This window comes from Caloenas nicobarica, chromosome 7 (genome assembly GCF_036013445.1).
Source record: "Caloenas nicobarica isolate bCalNic1 chromosome 7, bCalNic1.hap1, whole genome shotgun sequence".
Classification (NCBI taxonomy): domain Eukaryota; kingdom Metazoa; phylum Chordata; class Aves; order Columbiformes; family Columbidae; genus Caloenas; species Caloenas nicobarica.
Window position 1 is genome coordinate 22,883,427 of NC_088251.1, and position 18,407 is coordinate 22,901,833.

Here is an 18,407-nt window from a genome sequence, read left to right on the forward strand (position 1 = left end):
CTTTCATTCAGTTTATAGCAGGCGTACTTAGAGTTTTACCTATATATAATAAATGAGCCCAGGCACCCTTAAATAGTGCAACTATTAGGAATCTCTGAAAATCTTGCCAACTTTTTCCTAGTAATAAATTTACATTTACTTCTCAGAAGGTGATTTAGGAGTTTCTTGCATAGGATCTAATCCATTGATTTACCTTGACTATACTTCTGTATTCTTTAAGTGAATGCAGGTCAGGTTTGCTTGAAGCATCTGAACATGAAAAGCCAGAAGTGAGCACCCAAATCATTCTGTGTGTGCCCTGGTGTGACTCCAAACAGACCACAAACAGACAATATTAAATTGTTGAGTATACCATAACTGAGGAAAGGAGCCAGATCACATTCCTTTATCTTTAGGAACTGACCTGAGGCAAAAGGCACCTAGCAAGCAACAGATTACTCACAAAAGAACAGAAACTTTTTTCTTTTAAATAATTTGTAAGATTTTTTTGATGTGGAAAAAAAGAGAAAGAGTACTGCTACAGTCTCTTTTAAGCATACCATTTCTGACAAGCTAAAACCACACTGCCAAATGAAGGAACTCCACATAACAAAATGTTTGACAGAGGAGATAGTAATGACAACAGGATTAAAGAAGCCTTCTTACATTTCCTGCAGATAGTCCTATCGTGCCTAATTAATTGATACCAGGGTCACATGAGCCTTCATTTTCCTCTTGGTTCAAAACATCTGTGAAGAAGCTTTTAGAAGATCTCATCCCCAGACAGGAAAAAGCTTCTCTCCTCGTAAATTTAGTCCCCTGGCTGCTGGGAACAGAGCTTTTAGAGGCCCACAAAACAGCATCACCCAATTAGAGAAAATAAAAACCCCTCCAGGTCTTTAGGGAAAGAAACAAGTACAATTTCAGAATTTTTCAAGTGCAGTCAGATGACCTGTTGTGATAGGAAAAGTCTGCACTATATCCAAAGTTCCCACATGGACTTTCTAACTTTTTACTTTCAGTTAGCATGTACTTATTTTTCACTTCCAGCAGATTCATGTGTTTCAATTGCAGAAATTAAAAAACCTAAGTCAATAAAAAGAGAATAATAATAATAATTTTTAAAGTCAAGCTCACATCACACACAACCCTGCAAAGAAAACAAGAGTAGTTGATCTCCACTCTTCCAAAACACATCAAAATATTAGGAATAGCTACTATCTGCAGAAGCTATAACGCTTTGCATCTATATTCACGGTATTTCTTTCTGGACAGTTTTTCAGAGCTTCTCATTACCTGGGATCACAGCTTACATTCAAAGTATAACTCAGTGATACTGAGAACTCTGCATTCACTATGGGCCACCACCTAGGGTTTCCTTTTCTTCAGCTGTTAACTGAAGTGGATCCAGCAGCTGCAGCCCGAGACAGGGAAGAATGAGCAGAGCAAGCCTGTTCCACCTCGATACCAGCTCAGGGAATACATAGATGTATAGGTCATAAACCATTAAGGAGAATCCTTCTCTTGGTATTTAATGTACTCAAAAATCTGGGCCACAGGAGATTTTCTTATCCAAGCACTTCTGCAGCTTCATTAGAAGTGACAACATTTGTAGACTAAAAATGAATCAAACTGCTGTTAAAAAAAATACTATTTCAGAATCATTAAGTGAAATAAAAACTAGCTGTGTGAATAGATCAAAGACTGTTCGCGCTGCAGAAAGCCCAAGAAAACAGTAAGTTTCATACAGTCCTGCAGAAGCCTTGCTGTTGTGCCATAGCTCCTCAGTTATTTCAGAATCACTCTTAGAAAAAAAAATATGCGTAATTTTAAAGTCCTATCATAGCACAATCCTGGGACAGGTGAATAGAGAAAATTATTCTGCCCCTTTAAGGCCGAACTATCAGAAATGCAGTGAAGAGGAATTGCTGTAGCCACAGGTAGTCCTAACATATTGGCACAGGTTCCCCTGAAAGCACGAACCAAGGAAAACCATTCTGAAGTCGCTGAGGGTTTTCCCTTAATTGTAGCTGGATTTCACATACTTAATTTTTTTTCTTTAAACCACCATAAGGGAGGTTAAAAATGCTGCCTTGATTTCACAAAAGAATGTATGTGTGCATGCGCACTTTGAACACTGGGATGATCATTTCACAGAGGTTTTCATTATGATTAGAAGTTCATTGTAACATCACCCAGAATATAAGTATTGCTATCCACCATTAGTAAATGGCCAGATGAAATTAATACACTTCCATTTCATTCATCATCACTTATAATCCATACAGCAGACTTTCACTTGAAAGTAACTGTAGTCAGGTGCAATAAAAATCTGACTCATGCATTCAGTGATTGGACTTTTTAAAAAGAGAAAGAAAAAAAAAAATGGCAAAGAGGGCAAAGAAAGCAAACAATTCCATAAACCAAAAGCACTTACAAATAGAGGTTTTCCACCCAAATTGAAATGAACACAGATAAGACTACATAACCTAGATGTGCTGAGCCAAGACAATCATCTTCCAAAAAGCACTGATTTGCATGTTGATATTTGCATTTTCAGTAAGTGCACTACGTAATGCAGTTGGGTGGGAGCCAGACTACCAGTTATTAGGCTTAAAAGGATGAAAACCACTTCTGAGACTCCGAGAAGGAAAACTCTAATAGCTAGATGCTTCAGACCCATTTTTGATGAGTCAAAGTAATGCAATACCCAAATAGCTCCCCTCCCTATTCTCACCAATATTATTACTTGCTCTTAGCCCCTGCCTCAGGTCTAAAGGAATCACTGCTACCTAATAAGAGTTCTTGACTCCCAGATTCAGACAGGAAAGCTAACATATACCAGACAGAATTTTCTCAAAATAATCTGATCACAAAACATCATGAGAGGATTGTGGCATGTGACTTTATTTCTGCTTTGTACCAGACTACAGCACCATGTGCTCCTCCCCAAACAAATCACTTCCTAGTTCACACTGGTCACCAGTGAAGACAAAGTGACCACCATTACACCATGGTGAACTGTGTGCTTGTTTCCTCTCCTCCTACTCAACCCCAAAATGGTTACAATATCCCCCCCTCACACAAATACTCACACAGAACAAAACCAAAGCAGGGATGGGAAGAGTGAGAACTTACCTGAAAAATTCCGAGACACAAGCATTGTTGTGAGGATTGCACCCTGTGGGGAAGACAAAGAAAGGGTAACAGACAGCGTCACTCACTTCAGAAAGCGGCTGCGCTGACCCTGGAGAACACGGTGTGTCAGGTACCAAAGCAGAGGCATCCCAACACTAAGTGTATCCAGGATTCCCACGTGTAGCTGTTGGACACGAGACGGGACTGCTTGGAGTCCAGCCTCTCTACAGCAGCAGATAGAGGCCAGGCAGGATAGCCTTGGAAATCTAAAATGGCACTAAGAGTTATGTTTAGACACATAGTTGCTTCCTGGCTTTCAAACAGCAAATGGCTGCTTCATACACAGGCCAGAGGCTTTGCCCTAGCTTCAGGCAACTCATACACTAGTACTGGGAGGCAGAGAGTGATCACAACCAAAAGCCCCAGGAGTTAAGAACCAGTTGCTCTGTTTCAACCCTGGTGCATAAAGGAGAAGGGGTGATTTTGCAGTGGAAGAAGCATGAGAAGCTTACGGCTTTGGAGAAAGAAACTACTCAGCTCCTCAATACACTTCTTTAGTACCTTGTACTAGAGGACCATATAAGGTACCTCACTAAGCAATTCATCAAAAAAAATATTGCCACTAGGAAGGCATTAACCTCAAATTCAGAGGATTAAAATCAAACTAAAGGCAAACTAACATACACTTACCTTTAGCTTCCTTCTAGCATTGAACTTCCTCAAGCACTCCACAGTCTCCTGCCTGTGCATCATCGAAGCAACAGTGGATCGTTGCTGAAAAATATGAACAGCAAAATATCAAGAACATACCCTAACCAAATCAGCCAGGGGAGTTTTCTCCACCTTCACACAACCATGATATGCAATCTGACATGGCCAAGCCTCTTATCACTGCACAGCTGCAAAACACTGCAACCAGTTCATAACTTAATTTCCCAATACAGCAAGACATGTTAAGTCAAAGTTGGCTCTTACAGAACTGTGCCCAAGAAACTCTATGACTGAGGTACAGGTGAGTATCGATGCTCCCTGTCTCTAAGGCACACAAATGGATCAAGACAGTAAGAAGATAAAAGTCAAATAAGCAAGCACATCCATGGGGACTGAGTTGGAAGCACTACAAATGATCTGGGTTGCATTAGTTATGGCTCTAAGGGAAAATTCCAAGCAGTACATGAATGCTAGTGAGTGGTAGCCTTCCGGGACATGGCAACTCCCTGAATTTAAGTGCTGACTGGCAGAGGCCTCGGCATTTTTGCATCAGTTTTGCAGAAACAGATTTTCAGTGTGTAAGAGGAAAGATCATATAGCTCTAGTGTACCAATTCAAAAACCTGAGCACAACCTCTAGCCAGTGATGCACACCTGTCACCCACAGTAGACTGGGATCCCATCGGCCACAAAAAGAGAACTTCCCAGAAGTGTTGCCAGTCACATGAGGAAAACAGAGACAGATGCTGCCTGGCATTCAGAGCACATGAGGAAACCAGAGACTAATGCCAAAGTAGCTGTTGCTCTTGCATAGAGCCACAAGCCAGAATTCCTTTTACAAGGACACTGGGTGAATGACTAACTAGGTAGATCAGTGCGTACAAACCCTCCATTATCTTTCTCCTGCTTGGAAAAAATTCTGCAATACCCAAAAGAACTGTAAACCGTGCTTATGTTCAGCTAAGTTTCATGGGAAGTCTCTGCTTTGATCCTGTCGTCAAAGCTGCTGCAGCCTACACGGCAGTGTGGAGGGAGAACGTAATTAAACTGTCCTCTTTAACGATGGTCACTGTTCATTCAGCCTCTCTAGGAGTGACAGCGATGTTCAGTTGTTCTATGTGGACTTAAAAGAGTCAGAACACATACTTCAAAAGTTCAGTTATGCTAAGAAACTCAGTGTCTCAGATAAACTGTTAAGACTTCCTACCACATTTACTTCAGAGGAGCAACACACCTCCAAAAAGAAAATGTCTATTGCACACACAGAGACTGCAGAGCAAATGGAAACAACAGACTCAGCAAGAGACAGTTTGGGTGAGAGGCTGAAATGGCTGTGAAGTGAAATCAAACTCCCCATAACTCAGGGAAGGAAAGCCTCTCTTGAACTGTTCTATATTATGCTGCCACAAGGAGCGAGCTACCGTAATCCTTACGGCTTTGCTTACAGGCATTGGGACAAAATCTAAATATACAGGAATTGCTATTGATTACTAGTGTGAAGTTTTGACTTCCAAGGAACTTGCATCACTTTACAGCAGACAATACACTGCCGTTACACAGATGTTCACGTAAGTAAGTTTAAATTGCTAATTTGCTGTTTTGCGGTGGAATGAAAATCTCAAGAACAAATGAGCAAAGGAACATACTGAACACATCCTAGAAAGCAGAAGTATGGTATGGTATTACAAGAGCATCTGGTTAGACTTAGGTGGAACTACTTCATTCTACAGAAGGAGAAGTGCACCATTGCTGCCCTCCCCTACGCCCACTCCCAGCTGAGTTCTGGGAGTTCCTTACCAACTTTGCAAAGATGAAAAATATTCATGTGTGGGGTCTGGTAAAGCAGAAACTACATACACAGACCAGCAAAAGATTTTTCACTGATTTCAAGCTTACAGCCAGTTAAGCTGCAGCACAGTAGAAATATTCCAACATTGCAAAACTGCAATGTAATAAACTAAAGCAGAGATTAAGAACAAAATAATCCTAAAATATTTTGTCTGATGCCATATAACATCTGATATTTTAGGATGATGTGGATTAAAGGAGGAGATATGGGGGAAACCGGAAACTACGGACATTCACAGAAGAATTTTTTTCTAAAATTTCTTTCTAAAGAATAAGGGATTTTTTTTTCTACAGTGGCAATGAAAGCACCACAGCGTGACAAAAGTTAGCTTGTTCAAGGTCACCCTCCAAAAAAACAAATAAACAAACAAACAAAACCCACACAATTTGAAATATTTAAAATATTCTGTGTTCCTCTGTGCAGCTAAGTCTTCTTGACATGTCAGTTTGTCAATTCAGGGTAAACCACAAATCAATCTGTAATAGAAGAAAACTTACGCAGACCCATGGATGTTTGAGAGCTTGGTCAGCTGTGATGCGCTTTGCTGGGTTTATCGTTAGCATCTGGTTGATCAAATTCTTTGCTTCAGGAGTCACTGTGTCCCACTCAGGTGATGGGAACTGAAAGAGGAAGAAGGAATGGATGATGAACTAAAAATATCTTCTACTAGCAGAAGATATTCTCCCTCCTACACAGCTGAATTCCAGCTTTTGCCCTTTTGATACCAGGGCTAACATATTTGCAAAAAACACCAATTTCTGTGAAAACCCATGCTGAATGAAAATCATACAGAATACAGCAAATGAATGGTACCAGACAGCAGGACACACCTGTACTATTCACCAGACACAGGCAGGAAGATTAACAGTGCAAAAGCCTTCTAGGAATCATTCAGACCTTTGAATTTCTTTCACGCTCAACAGTCAAAAAGTAAAGTCACGGATCTTTTTAAATGAATCCTGACATGAAAAACACAAGCACTATCTTTTTTACCTCACCTTGCTCTTTCTCCAGCATGCTATAAAGCTGTAACAGCGTATGCAAAATCACAAACACTTAACTACAGCAAAACCTCATGAAAGCAAAAACTGCTAACAGAGAACATCCCATCAGGTATCCTTTCTCCACCATAAAGCGCAATATCCTGGAACAATACCAGTTACTTAGGTGCAGCAACCCACCAGCAAGTTGTTAGCAAACACCTACTGTACTAGAAATTATTACTTGGCGAGCAAGAGTGATATAATAGTGGATAAGAATACAGAAGCATGGAAACAAAGAAAAGAATCTCAAGTGTTTCAGCTACTGATCATCCACAAGGGGTAACTAGTCTCTCCTATAATTCCAGTAATGATAAAGATATTTGCGCCATCCTCCAGATGCTTGCAAGTGGTATAGATGACAGCACGCTGAGATTAAATGCAGTACGTCTCACTCCTATGAATCTACTGTACAAATACAGGTGAACGTGAGAACACAAAGACAAATCTACTGTTGGGATAAAACTCCCCTGTCTTTAAGGGTGGGGGAAGATTGATTTATCCTGAGAACATTTCCTTATAGTACTACATTATTTAGAAAAAGTTTATCCCATCTCTTTTCTCCTGCATTTTGTGCTTTGCTCAGCTGGGTCATAAAAATACACCCACCGTATCTGATTTGCATATAACCTTATTTCTGCATTCTCGGGAATCAGCAAGGCATTATACAATTTGTTCTGCGAACATTGCAAGAGATTACTCAAAAATTCTGACACTGAGCTTTCAAGCCAGGACGCTTTCCCCCGACCTGAACTCTGAAGTATTCATGGTAATGCCTTACAAACCCCCTACCCAACAGCACAAAGTCCAATTCACAGCTGCCACTTCCTCTATGGTCAAGAGACACCAACAGACCAGTCCAGTGCATACAGGTCCCTTGGTGCTGCGGTAAGGACACCAGGAGCAGGTACGCCAGTAAAACTTGAGCTGTATTCTACTAGGCAAAACAGGAGGAATCTACAGGAACTTGTTTGTCATAGGTAAGAATTCAAAACCAACAAGTACATCAGAGGCATCAGGCACTTCACTCCTCAAAACTTACAGAGAGACTTGGACATTTAAACCCTGAAATGCTTTGAAAATCTCCATCGATATAATTAGTGCAAAACCACTTCAAATGAGAACAAGCAAAACAGAAACGAGAGGGCAGGAAGGCAAGAGAATAACACGAGTCCATTTATGGCTCTCAAGTACAAAGACATCACTTTCCTTTCACTCAGGAAGCCACCGAGGCAGGACACAGGTTTATGCAGACCTTTGCTCTCACCAGTACAGTCGCTCTCACAGTCTCAGGCACAGAAGCTGGAAGGTAACTGGGGTCCAGAAGAACCCTCATGCATTTTTTTTCATACAAACCACAAGACAGTCTACAAAATGAACTCCTCAACTTCCTCTTGATATTCATGCCTCACAGACTTTGAGCTAGGATTTCTAGGAGTTCCTTATTCCCTCTCAAGCCTCTTTTTACGCGGAAGAATTTATGTCAAACATTCAAGGTGGTACCCAAAGCACGTTTTATATCACCTTTGCTCCCCAGTAGTAAACGCCTTGCTATTCCTCTCTTCCAGGCACTTTTTACACCTCAGTTTTGCCATGCTCTGAGAAGTGTTGCAAGAACTGCTTGGCTTTTTATCAGAGCTTCCGACTCACCACACTGATCCCCACCACAAAGCCACCCCTCCAAAGGTCCCTGCCATTCAGCCTTCTCACTGGGCTCCCCGCTTTCCATGGCTGGAAGACATTCTACTATGGCACTGAGGAGATGAGGGGCCATAATTTAAGCTATTATTCTACAGAGTACTTCCCCACACTTTTAATTAGGCCTTGATAAAGACAGGTTCCTTCATTTCACCTTCTTCCCCTGAGTTAGCATTGGCTATGTCTGCAGCACTTTGTGGTAAATGTACTAAAGAGACACCATATCCCAACATCTGCATTTCCAGCTCTGCGTTTCCCTAATGACCAGCAATGTCTTGGTGCCTGCTGCGATGCTTTCCGCACATCCTTTCAGTAGCCCCAAACAGGACTGCATCCCAGGCAGTGAAGACAACAAGGTGTACAAACATGCCAAACATCACTTTGCACAGTAGCTTGGGGCCTGCTGCTGGACACCAAGTAAGATAGTGCCACATTTTGATGGCTTCTACACCCATGCAGGTACTCAGCAAGAAAGTGCCCTTACGTCATAGGCTCCGGCTTTGATCTGCTGATAGAGTTTGTGCTGATCTTCATCCCAAAAGGGAGGGTACCCCACTAGTAATATGTACAGAATCACTCCTGGGAGGGAGAGACACAGATACACTATGGTTAGGCTAATCCGCCAGTTATTGCTTCAGCCCCTCTTCCTTCCCTCTTGACACTCCCCAAATGCAATGCTTGCTCTATATCTTCATTTGCCATCATATTTATCCTTCCAAGATAGAAAAAGTCAGTACAAACCTCTCACCTGCTAAACCTCACCCTGGCACTTCATGTTCAGCTCTTAATGCCAGCTGCCAGGAGCTACAACAAGGTGCACGATGTCCTTCTACCCTCCTCTGGCTATCATGGCTGGTGAGCCACAACTCTCAGCTGCTCTCAGAATAAAATGAAGCCAGAACCCCTGGGGCTGCTGGGCAGCAAGGGACTTTTTAGGAAAGACTAGGCTTTTAGATACTTACTGCGCATGGTCTTGGGACAAAAATGCCATTGACAAGGCTAACACTCCTGGCCTGCAGAGAACCATTTAGTCTATGTCAGGCAACACTGATATCACATATCTTTAAACTTATCAGTCCCAGATACACTTACACTTCATTTTTTCCTTATTAAAAAATCAGCTCTCTTCAGTATTTCATCTTCTACATAGGGTAATAGGAAATTGCTACGGTTATCTAAACCACTGACTCTGCAAAGCACAGACAGGTCGTATGTCTTGATTCTCAAACATCTGATAGATGGCCTGAGGAAAGGGTTAGGAGCCAGAATCAAAAGAGTTCAGGCTTCAATATTAACTTCATCTACACAAGGTGCTTATCCTCAAGTGTGCCTTCATCTCTGCACCCAATAAGCAGGAGCACTGCACACCCTCCCAGCAACAGGTAATCATGAATTGCTCTTCTACATGGAACAATGTTGTTTAAGTGTAAAACATTGACAGAGTCTTACCACATGCCCATATATCCACTGGTTTTCCATAAGGATCTTTTCTTAAGACTTCGGGGGAGAGGTAGCCTGGAGTGCCAGCAAACCCTGCCAGGAAATGGATGACATGAAGTACTTACAGTGCCCAAGCAAAAGAGATCTTGCTGTACCACAAAACTCACTAATGGTAACCAACAAATTTCAAATCCCATTTCCCACTCTACACCCCATATTTGCTAGAGCTACCCCTTGTTAGACCAACAGAGAGAGGAAAAAGAAAAATAGGTAGGATAGAGTGTCTACATATTGCAGGAAGAACAGAAAAGAGAGAGGGACTGTGCCAACCAGCTGGGCACAAACTCATACATCAGGCATCATATCATTGTTACATATAATGCCTTAGAGTTTTAAAACACAAGACACAGGTGGGACACATCTCACTGCCAAATGCTGCAGGCAGATGAGGAGAAGCAGCCATCTCTCCAAAATCTCTGCAGCACTGCAGAGTCTCAGAGCTGATGTTTCGCCTGAAAAGGTCTTATTTCTAATTATGTTTTAGTTAAACAAAGATAAGGCCAATCCAAATGTGCCTGAAGAAGGCCAGGTCAAATGCATTTCTGTAAAATGACCAAACAAAATTCCAGATGTCTACACTCCTGAGCAGTAGGAAAGTTTGGATCAGGGTCTAAACTTAGGAGCTGCGTTCATCTCTGACACTAGCATCTACTGCAAACTGAGAAGAAAAACAGATAAATACATAGCCATTGTTTCTGTCTTTATTTATCATATTCTTTCGCCTATTGCACTTAGGCTCATGCCCAAGGATCCAGAGGCCAAGAAGTTTGGAAAGGAAGCAGCAATGCCGACTACACACAAGTGTGCTGGAAGAGCCGAGAGAAAGTACTCGGGTAGGGTGCAACACAACCAGCCACCAGGATGGGGGGAGCAATAGTGGGGAAGCTCAAACACTCTTACCAAACCAGGCCTGCTGCTCTCCCTGCACTTCTATAGCCAGTCCGAAGTCAGCCAGCTTGACAGCAGCACCCTTACATTTACTTGCCAGTAGTAAATTTTCAGGCTGGGGAGAAGAAAGAAAAAAGGAGATAAGAATGAAAGACTGATATTGCCGTTCAAGCCTCCTACCTCAGTATTCACATCATTAGATTGAATTTGCTGACTGAATTTAGCAGGCATGTACTAAAGCTGTTCAGGTGAAGATGGAGCAATGGCAACGAATGGCCTTGACCTAGAGAGGCAGAAAATCCTCTAGTCTAACACAAAACTTCTGTGGGAACCAGAGCCTCTCCCAGCCCAGCCCATATGTTACATGCTGACACCAGAGGGCACTGGCAGCACAGTTCCTGCAGCACAGAACCCAAAATTTGTTTTTGTCATCCCCGCAGAGAGTAATTGGGGAGGGGAAGAAGCGGGGGGAAGGTGCAGTAGATACAATCTGCAGTGAAGTTTCTCCCCATTAACATTACACAGTCCCCAAGGCACTGAAAAAGTACATATGATGCTAATAGGGGCTGCCAAATACAGCACCGTAATGTGGGAAGGCATCATCTGGATAGGCAGTAGATTTCATCCCTTACAGAAAAAGCCTCAGCCTCAAATTGGCGTAAGCAGCACAGCAGTGAGTATTCTTGTAAGCTGTTTTTTCATGCTACATATTTACAACAGCGTAAAATATGCTGTCTTGCTACTGCTGCTGTCACCTATATAACAAGCAGCCATGTCACTTCCCCCATGTGCCACAAAAGGGAGACAGACTTTTGCCCCTCACATTTCCACGTCACATGAGTCTCCCTCGAATCATAATTCTGCTGTGTTCCAGCAAAGAAACACAACTTAACACAACTCCGAAAACTGTACTGAGAGTCAGCAGCTTCCTCTGAAGCACTAGAGCAGGTAGTTACAAGGGACCCTTCAAAACCCCAAAGCATTTAAGGTGGTGGCTATTTCAGCTCTGCAGTAAACACAACTTGTAGACAGGCAGGACAAATGTCATTTCTCATTCTACTCCCTTCTGATCATTTAGGCAATTCATATAAACTTAAGCTTTTAACAGAGCAAGACGGAAGCCTGGAAATCCAGAAACAGATGTCTGTCTAAGTTCACAAATCTGATGAAGGTCCATTTTGCAGCCAGCTCACCATTTTCATCCCATGGCAACTCAACATCCCCTGTTCTGCCTGACAGGAACAAGATGCTTTGGTCATTCACCTGCCTTAAAGCACCGAGCACGTGCCTTGCTTTTGCTTTGAATGAAGGGAGAACAGCCTTGCTCATCAGAGTCCTTGCCATAAGAAGCAGGGAAGGAAGAGGAACTGGGTCTCAATACATTTGGATGCTATTGGATTTTCACAACATGAGAAGTGGAAGAGATAGTGTTAATCAAGCTACACTGATGAAAGTTCACCAGTGAAAAAAAACAAGGAAGGCCTCTCAACTTCAGATTACACCTCGGCTTTGCTTGACTAAGAAACAGGAAAATTCAGGCCAGGCTTGTGCTCATTAAGCACTCTTTGCTTCCAAAATACAGCTACAAACACCTTAAGGCTAATGGTGCTTATCCATGTACATGTTTGCCAACATACAAGTTGTCTCAGGTTTCACATACCTTTTGGTAAGGACGTGAATGCATTCCCTAATTTCTTATGGTCCCTATGGACAGCTCAACATTTGAAGTTCTTTAAGAGCATGTCGGCCAAAAGACTAGCTTATAAGAGGGAGGTGCAAAAGACAAAACTTCACTTGAAGTAAGCTCTGCAGTGATCCTGAAGGCCAAGCTTTTGTCAAGGAGTTAAATGTTAAATAAAGATCACAGGATCTTTTATTGCTAAAAGGAATAGCTACTGCTCAGGCCTGGATAGTTTCAGTGAATCAGAGCAAGCAACAGAAGAAACACATTAACTACAGTGAGGAGTGTCTAGCATCTGATAAGTTTTAAACAAGTTCACAACTTCCACACAAACAAACCAGGGGAAGCGACACAGATTATATCTGAACATAGGATGCAAAGGAAAACTTAAACCATCCTGGACTGGAAAATGCTACCAGTTTTCACAGAGGCCCTAATTTTGGGCAGCAGTGCTGCTTGGAGGCTGCCTGTCTGAAGAGCAGGTGTCAACTCCAATCCAGGGCAGCCTTTCCTCAGTAAATCACTTGCATCTTTTCACAGTGCTGTGGATCAGAAGGCCAAAAATGTTGCATGGGAATTTGCCAGAAGCACTAAGGGTTAATAGCTGTCTACTAGATCAAAACACTGGGGGAATACTGTCACTGAGCTTACAACAGGGTTTTACCTTGCTCTCTGCAAAGTATTTTTATCTCTTTCCTTTATGCACTGTGTAACAAACCAAAACCAACACTAGCAGCAGGTGTCACCCTGCATTAATTTAACTGGACCACTGGTGGCCATCACTGTTCCCACTTTAGACAGAGGGCTGCAGGGCATGTAGACCTTCCTGCATAAACCTCTTCATTCTGGAGCCTGCCCAGCTCCCAGTACAGCTGGTGCTATGTGGGAAGGGAGTTTAAGTAACTACACTATGGGGGCTCTGGGTTTATAAATGTGTTATAATATGGTGAATGGTTGATTCGTCCAGTGTTTAACTCACCAGTAGTTTTGGTTTTAGATTAAAAGTACTTCTACTGATGAGAGAAGAAAGAAGTGACATGAAAAATTCTTGTTGTGCATCTCTGTCCTAGCTCAATGGCATGTGTTTGGCAACAGTGCAGAATAAAAATATACATGCTCTGTGCAGACAAACTCATCCTGGCAGATTGAACAGAGATTGCCCCAGGTCTCTAAAGATCTCTTCAATGGCAAACTAGAAAGTGTCCTTCATTCTAATGAGTCCTACCCAAGTTTCTCCAAAAGCCTGCTGCACTCTAAGGATCACAACCACTCCATCCTGGATCTGCCTCAGAGAGGCTGAGAACTGACAAAGTTCATGAAGACTGAAAACTTCCTCGGGAGTTCAACATACCCTCCAGAAAACTCTTAAGGAGCAAATTTCTGCTTTAGGAACCCCTGAGCCCAGTTCAAGTAAAAAAACCCTGCCAGCTGGCAACACGGTATTGCTGTCTTGTCTCTTCCAGTGATCCCCTGGCTGCTCTCCTCAGCCTCTGTGGCACGGAGGAAATATTACCTTCAAGTCCCTGTGCACGATATCATGCTGGTGAATGTGATTCACACTCTCCAGTATCTGATGAATACAGTGGCTGCAAGATAAAGGGAGAGACACACAGAGTTATGCACACACACACGTACACTTGGCATCTCATCTTATCCCAGAACTGTTTCCCTAACTTTTATATTTGCACCAGAGAGAGTTCAAGATCCCAGGCTGAATCCCTTTGTCATGCCCGCAGGATGACATAGCTCATACTGACACAGCTGGACACCATCAGCTCCCTCAGCAACAGGATGCCAAACATCCCAGCCATAGCAGGACCACAAAGCCTCTCTCCTATCTCCCATCATCTCCTTCCTTTCCTCCCCATCACACGAAGCATCTCACTTGCTCCTTCAGCCAACAGTGTCCATCCTGCACAGGAGAACCGAGGCACCCGAGTATCTGCAAACAGCAGCCAAGACTGGGCAAGCAAGCCGCCAGTCACTCCAGGAAACATCCATCTGGGCTAGTCCCGAGAAAAGAATAAACTTTCAGAGAGCAGCAGCCTTCCGCAGCAAACTCAGGATGACGACTCCTGGGTGACTGCCAGTTTGCAAAGCTTTCAGAGCAGCATCTCAAGCACTTTACATACACAATGTGTGCACACGCCCGCTTGCTGGGTGCCTTTTAAGTACAGATCCCACTTAAGGGGTTAGTGATCTGAAAAGCAGACACACTCCCTGTTAAGTGCAGTGTGCCGTACTCCCCCAGCTCACAGAAATCCCTGTTTCTGCCGCTCCCACTGCTGTAATCACAGGGGCAAAAGATGTTATTTACACCTGCTGCATAAGAGCAGTGCAACACACCCATGGCTGAGATTTCTGGTTGAAAACATCTCTTCCACTAAACATTTACTCATCTCCCAAGGGTGAATGTGGAATGGAGAAGGGATTTTGACAGCCATAGCTGGGCAGTAAGCACCCAGATGAGATGTGGACAATTCAGATGGGTCTGTGTCTTCACTGCAGGATCAGTCAGTCCCCTCATTGAATTCTACAAATCTCAGGGGAACAAATTTGAAATGAGTGAAATATTTGAGGGAAGGGAAATCAGCTACTGGGAAAGATGGGAAGAGGGTAAGGGGAGGAAGAGGAGAGGATGTACAGCACTGTGTATTTGTTACCCCCACCCCTCCAGAGCTGGCAGTACAAACCTCAGGGTCGGAGTCCATGAATATCTCCCCGCTCCCAAAACAAAAATGTATAATTAGAACAGAGCCGAGTCTGAGAGAGAGAGATTTTCTGGCCAAAAATGGCAAAAGTGTGAGGTGTCCCAGGCGAGCCAAGTGCGGCAGATTGGCACGGACCTTGCTCCCTCGCTCTCCCAGCCTGCTCTGGAATTCAGCTCGGCATGGGGAGAGGAAGGGAGGAGTTTCACTCTGTCATTTTGTGGGCACTCCGAGACTTGGCCAGCTGACAGTCAGAGGGCCGAGCACCCCAAGGAAGGCTCACAGAGCAACAAGACAGTTCTCCTTTTCCCCTGACCCTGCCATAATTTTCCTGAGCAGTGACAGCCACTGCCAGCTCTTGACCATTTTTGGGAACAGGCATTGGCAAGCAGGATAGGGTAAAGGATGATGATTGACAACCTCAAAACTTCCCAACTTCAAGGTGGAATGGCTTGAGTGACTGTGTATCTGTCTGCGATGTTGTGCCTACAACATGTGTACACCCCACTGAAAATATCTACAGGGCTCTCAGACCTCTCTGCCAGGAGCTCCATCAGAGATGACAAGACAGCTCACCGGGGAGCACATGGTGCAATGTCTCATTTGAAAGCCCGGAAGACAGAGGTTTATTATAAGTGTACCGTAGGGAAAGCAAATAAGTGCCCACAGGCTTCACAACAGTACCTACACTAACACACCGGGTCATACTCTTCCCTTCCTTGCAGTCAGTATGATCCTCCTCACAGTATTACCTACCAAGCTTCCCCTGCAGCAGCACCCACTACTCCCTTTTTATCCCTCTCCCCTCACGGCACCCCTAATTTCCGCTCCAGCAAGGGTCAGGACGCGGTAAGAACGTGGGTGCAGAATAAGCAGGGGTGAAATGACATCATCAGGCCACTCTCAAGCGCTGCTAAAGCAGAACAGGAGCTGTCTAATCCCAGCTTTGATTCCAAATGCTGCATGACAGACAGGCCAGACAACACCCTCAGCTATTGCTGCACGAAACACCCACCCTGCTTAAACAGCAAAGGGACAAGCACAGGCCATTTCAGGAGCACACATGTGGGAGAGAGCAGACACACTCAGAAAAAGAAGGGCAAAACCCCAAATCTTTTTACTATGAAAATATAAAGGTTGTTCTCACATATTGTGGCTTTCTCACTGTGCCAACCAGCTCACAGTTAGAGAGGGCCTCCACAGCAACATAGCCTTCAAAGTCCCCTCTCCCCCCTGCCTCATAAACCATTACCTAGACACAAGCAAACTGAACAGGTCTGCCGAAAAGCAATGGCACATCACTGGAACCCCTACTAAGGGAGGACAGAGGCCAAGCAGGCAGTGCTCTTGCAGCCACAGGACAGCTCGCTAAGAACGCTCTGTCACCACCCACCAGAAAGGTCAGGCGGACAAAGCTGCCAGCAATGGGTCTCACAGCAAAAAGCACACAGACAGCAGCGTCTGCAAGCGGCAAGGGCCAGAGCTGCAGTGAGTCAGGCTGACCAGTGACAACAGTTTATGCTAACAGCCGAAAGAGGAGTTGTTTTTTCCAGATAGGGAGCAAGTGTCAGAACAAAGCCGTGCACAGAACAGCAGTCAGGAAAACTCATTCCACTTGCCAACACACGTGGCACGCACACAGAAGGGTCTGGAAACAGTCTTACCTGGCATCTGCTTCACTGTAGTATTCTCTGGCAACGATATCCTCAAAGAGCTCCCCACCAGTAACCCTGGAGTGCAAAATAACAAGGGAGGTTACAGAGCCCATGCACCTCTAACTCAAGGTTGCACAGGACATATGTGGCCCTTTCCCACAGCCTGTGTGGGGATCTGCAGCACAGGGGAGCCAGGGCAGAGCTTCACCACCAACCTGCAGCACAGGGGAACCATGAGAGAGCTCCACCACCATAGTACCAGCACCGGTACCTCCATGTTACGGAGCCCTTGGGCTGCCGTTTCAACAGCAGTGCACAGGACACTGCTGACACACTGGGCACCAATTGCCCACACACCTCTACAGAGCTTAGTATATGCTAAGCTTGGGCAGAACACCGCTCCTTTGACCCCCTCCAGGCTGCCTCAGAGACCAAAGTCAAACAGGCTCCCTGTACAGGATAGCCGTCCTTTGCCATCCCACGCTTACACCTGCTGCCAGGAGCCTCCTGGTCCATCCCCTACCACACAGTCAATGGATTTTGTCAAATAGGCCAGAGGTATCTACAAGTCTCAAAAGAGAAAGGGATAATTATATTAATGCAGGTGCTTTTTATTTCACTCTTAGGCAACCATCCACGTGCCTGTATCACTGGTGAAGCATCAAAGCCAAAGAAAGACACTTACAGATCAAAGACGAGGTAATGGAAACCTTCTTCTGAAATACTGTCATGGAGCCGCACTGCAAAAACATAATCAAGAAATGGAGATTTACAGAGCATGTAGCAATATGACACACTTCGCAAATCAAACCCATGCGCACAGTCAAGTTCTCCCTCAACCCAATCGGTATATTAGTTCCTTATGCCCTTCGCTTTGTGTGCTCACTTAGTGACCCATTTCCTTCCGTTATCTCAAAGGAACAGATGGGTGTCCTTCACATACACCCACTCCTCCCCAGCGTCAAAACAAACTCTAAATATCTTTGACCTCCTGTTCATTCTCCTTCTCTAATGCTTCAGTACCCTCCTTTCACATCTGCCTACTCTTTCCTCTATGCTCACATTTTGCCATCTCTCCTCTCCCATTCTTATTTCCCAAAACACACCCTTTTCAGAATCTTCAAATAAGCCTCCAACCCAAAACCTGACTTCCAACCCCACCTGCATGGCAGTGCCATTGATCTCCCTTCAGCCTTTCATCTGTAAAGCTCCAAGAAGTTCCTTCCCTTTACTTCCTTCCTCTCACTTCATTCTTGCACCCCAGACCATTACCCAAAATTCAGAGCCAGTTTCCTGTCTCGTTGTTTTTCTTCAGACCTGTTACCACAGACATATCTGATCACACTCCCCTTCTCAAAATTTCACCCTCCTTCAGCTTCCTTACCTATCCCTCACCAGTTCTGCTCCTGCTGTGTAAATTAACCTTCATCTTTTCCTCGTCCCCTTTAACCTGCAGGACTGGGCTTGCCCCATGATGGGCCACTATCCCCTGGTATTCTGGGGTCTCTGGGGCTCTGCCCTCCTTTCCGCATGTTACACGTGGGTGATAACTATTGCATCT

The 18,407-nt window shown here is 44.1% G+C and overlaps 1 protein-coding gene across 15 annotated transcripts in view; it reads right to left on the reverse strand.

Moving 5' to 3' along the window:
- Nucleotides 1-18,407, reverse strand: part of CAMK2G (calcium/calmodulin dependent protein kinase II gamma) — a 121,179-nt gene that overhangs the window by 34,623 nt on the left and 68,149 nt on the right. For all 15 annotated transcript variants that reach the window (XM_065638623.1, XM_065638621.1, XM_065638626.1 and 12 more), the window contains exons 4-12: nt 17,532-17,586; nt 16,856-16,921; nt 13,997-14,069; nt 10,815-10,917; nt 9,864-9,947; nt 8,899-8,993; nt 6,174-6,296; nt 3,808-3,891; nt 3,118-3,160 (exon numbers count right to left, since the gene is read on the reverse strand). In XM_065638623.1, coding sequence (XP_065494695.1) covers nt 3,118-3,160; nt 3,808-3,891; nt 6,174-6,296; nt 8,899-8,993; nt 9,864-9,947; nt 10,815-10,917; nt 13,997-14,069; nt 16,856-16,921; nt 17,532-17,586 — 726 coding nt within the window. The remainder of the gene's footprint in view (nt 1-3,117; nt 3,161-3,807; nt 3,892-6,173; nt 6,297-8,898; nt 8,994-9,863; nt 9,948-10,814; nt 10,918-13,996; nt 14,070-16,855; nt 16,922-17,531; nt 17,587-18,407) is intronic.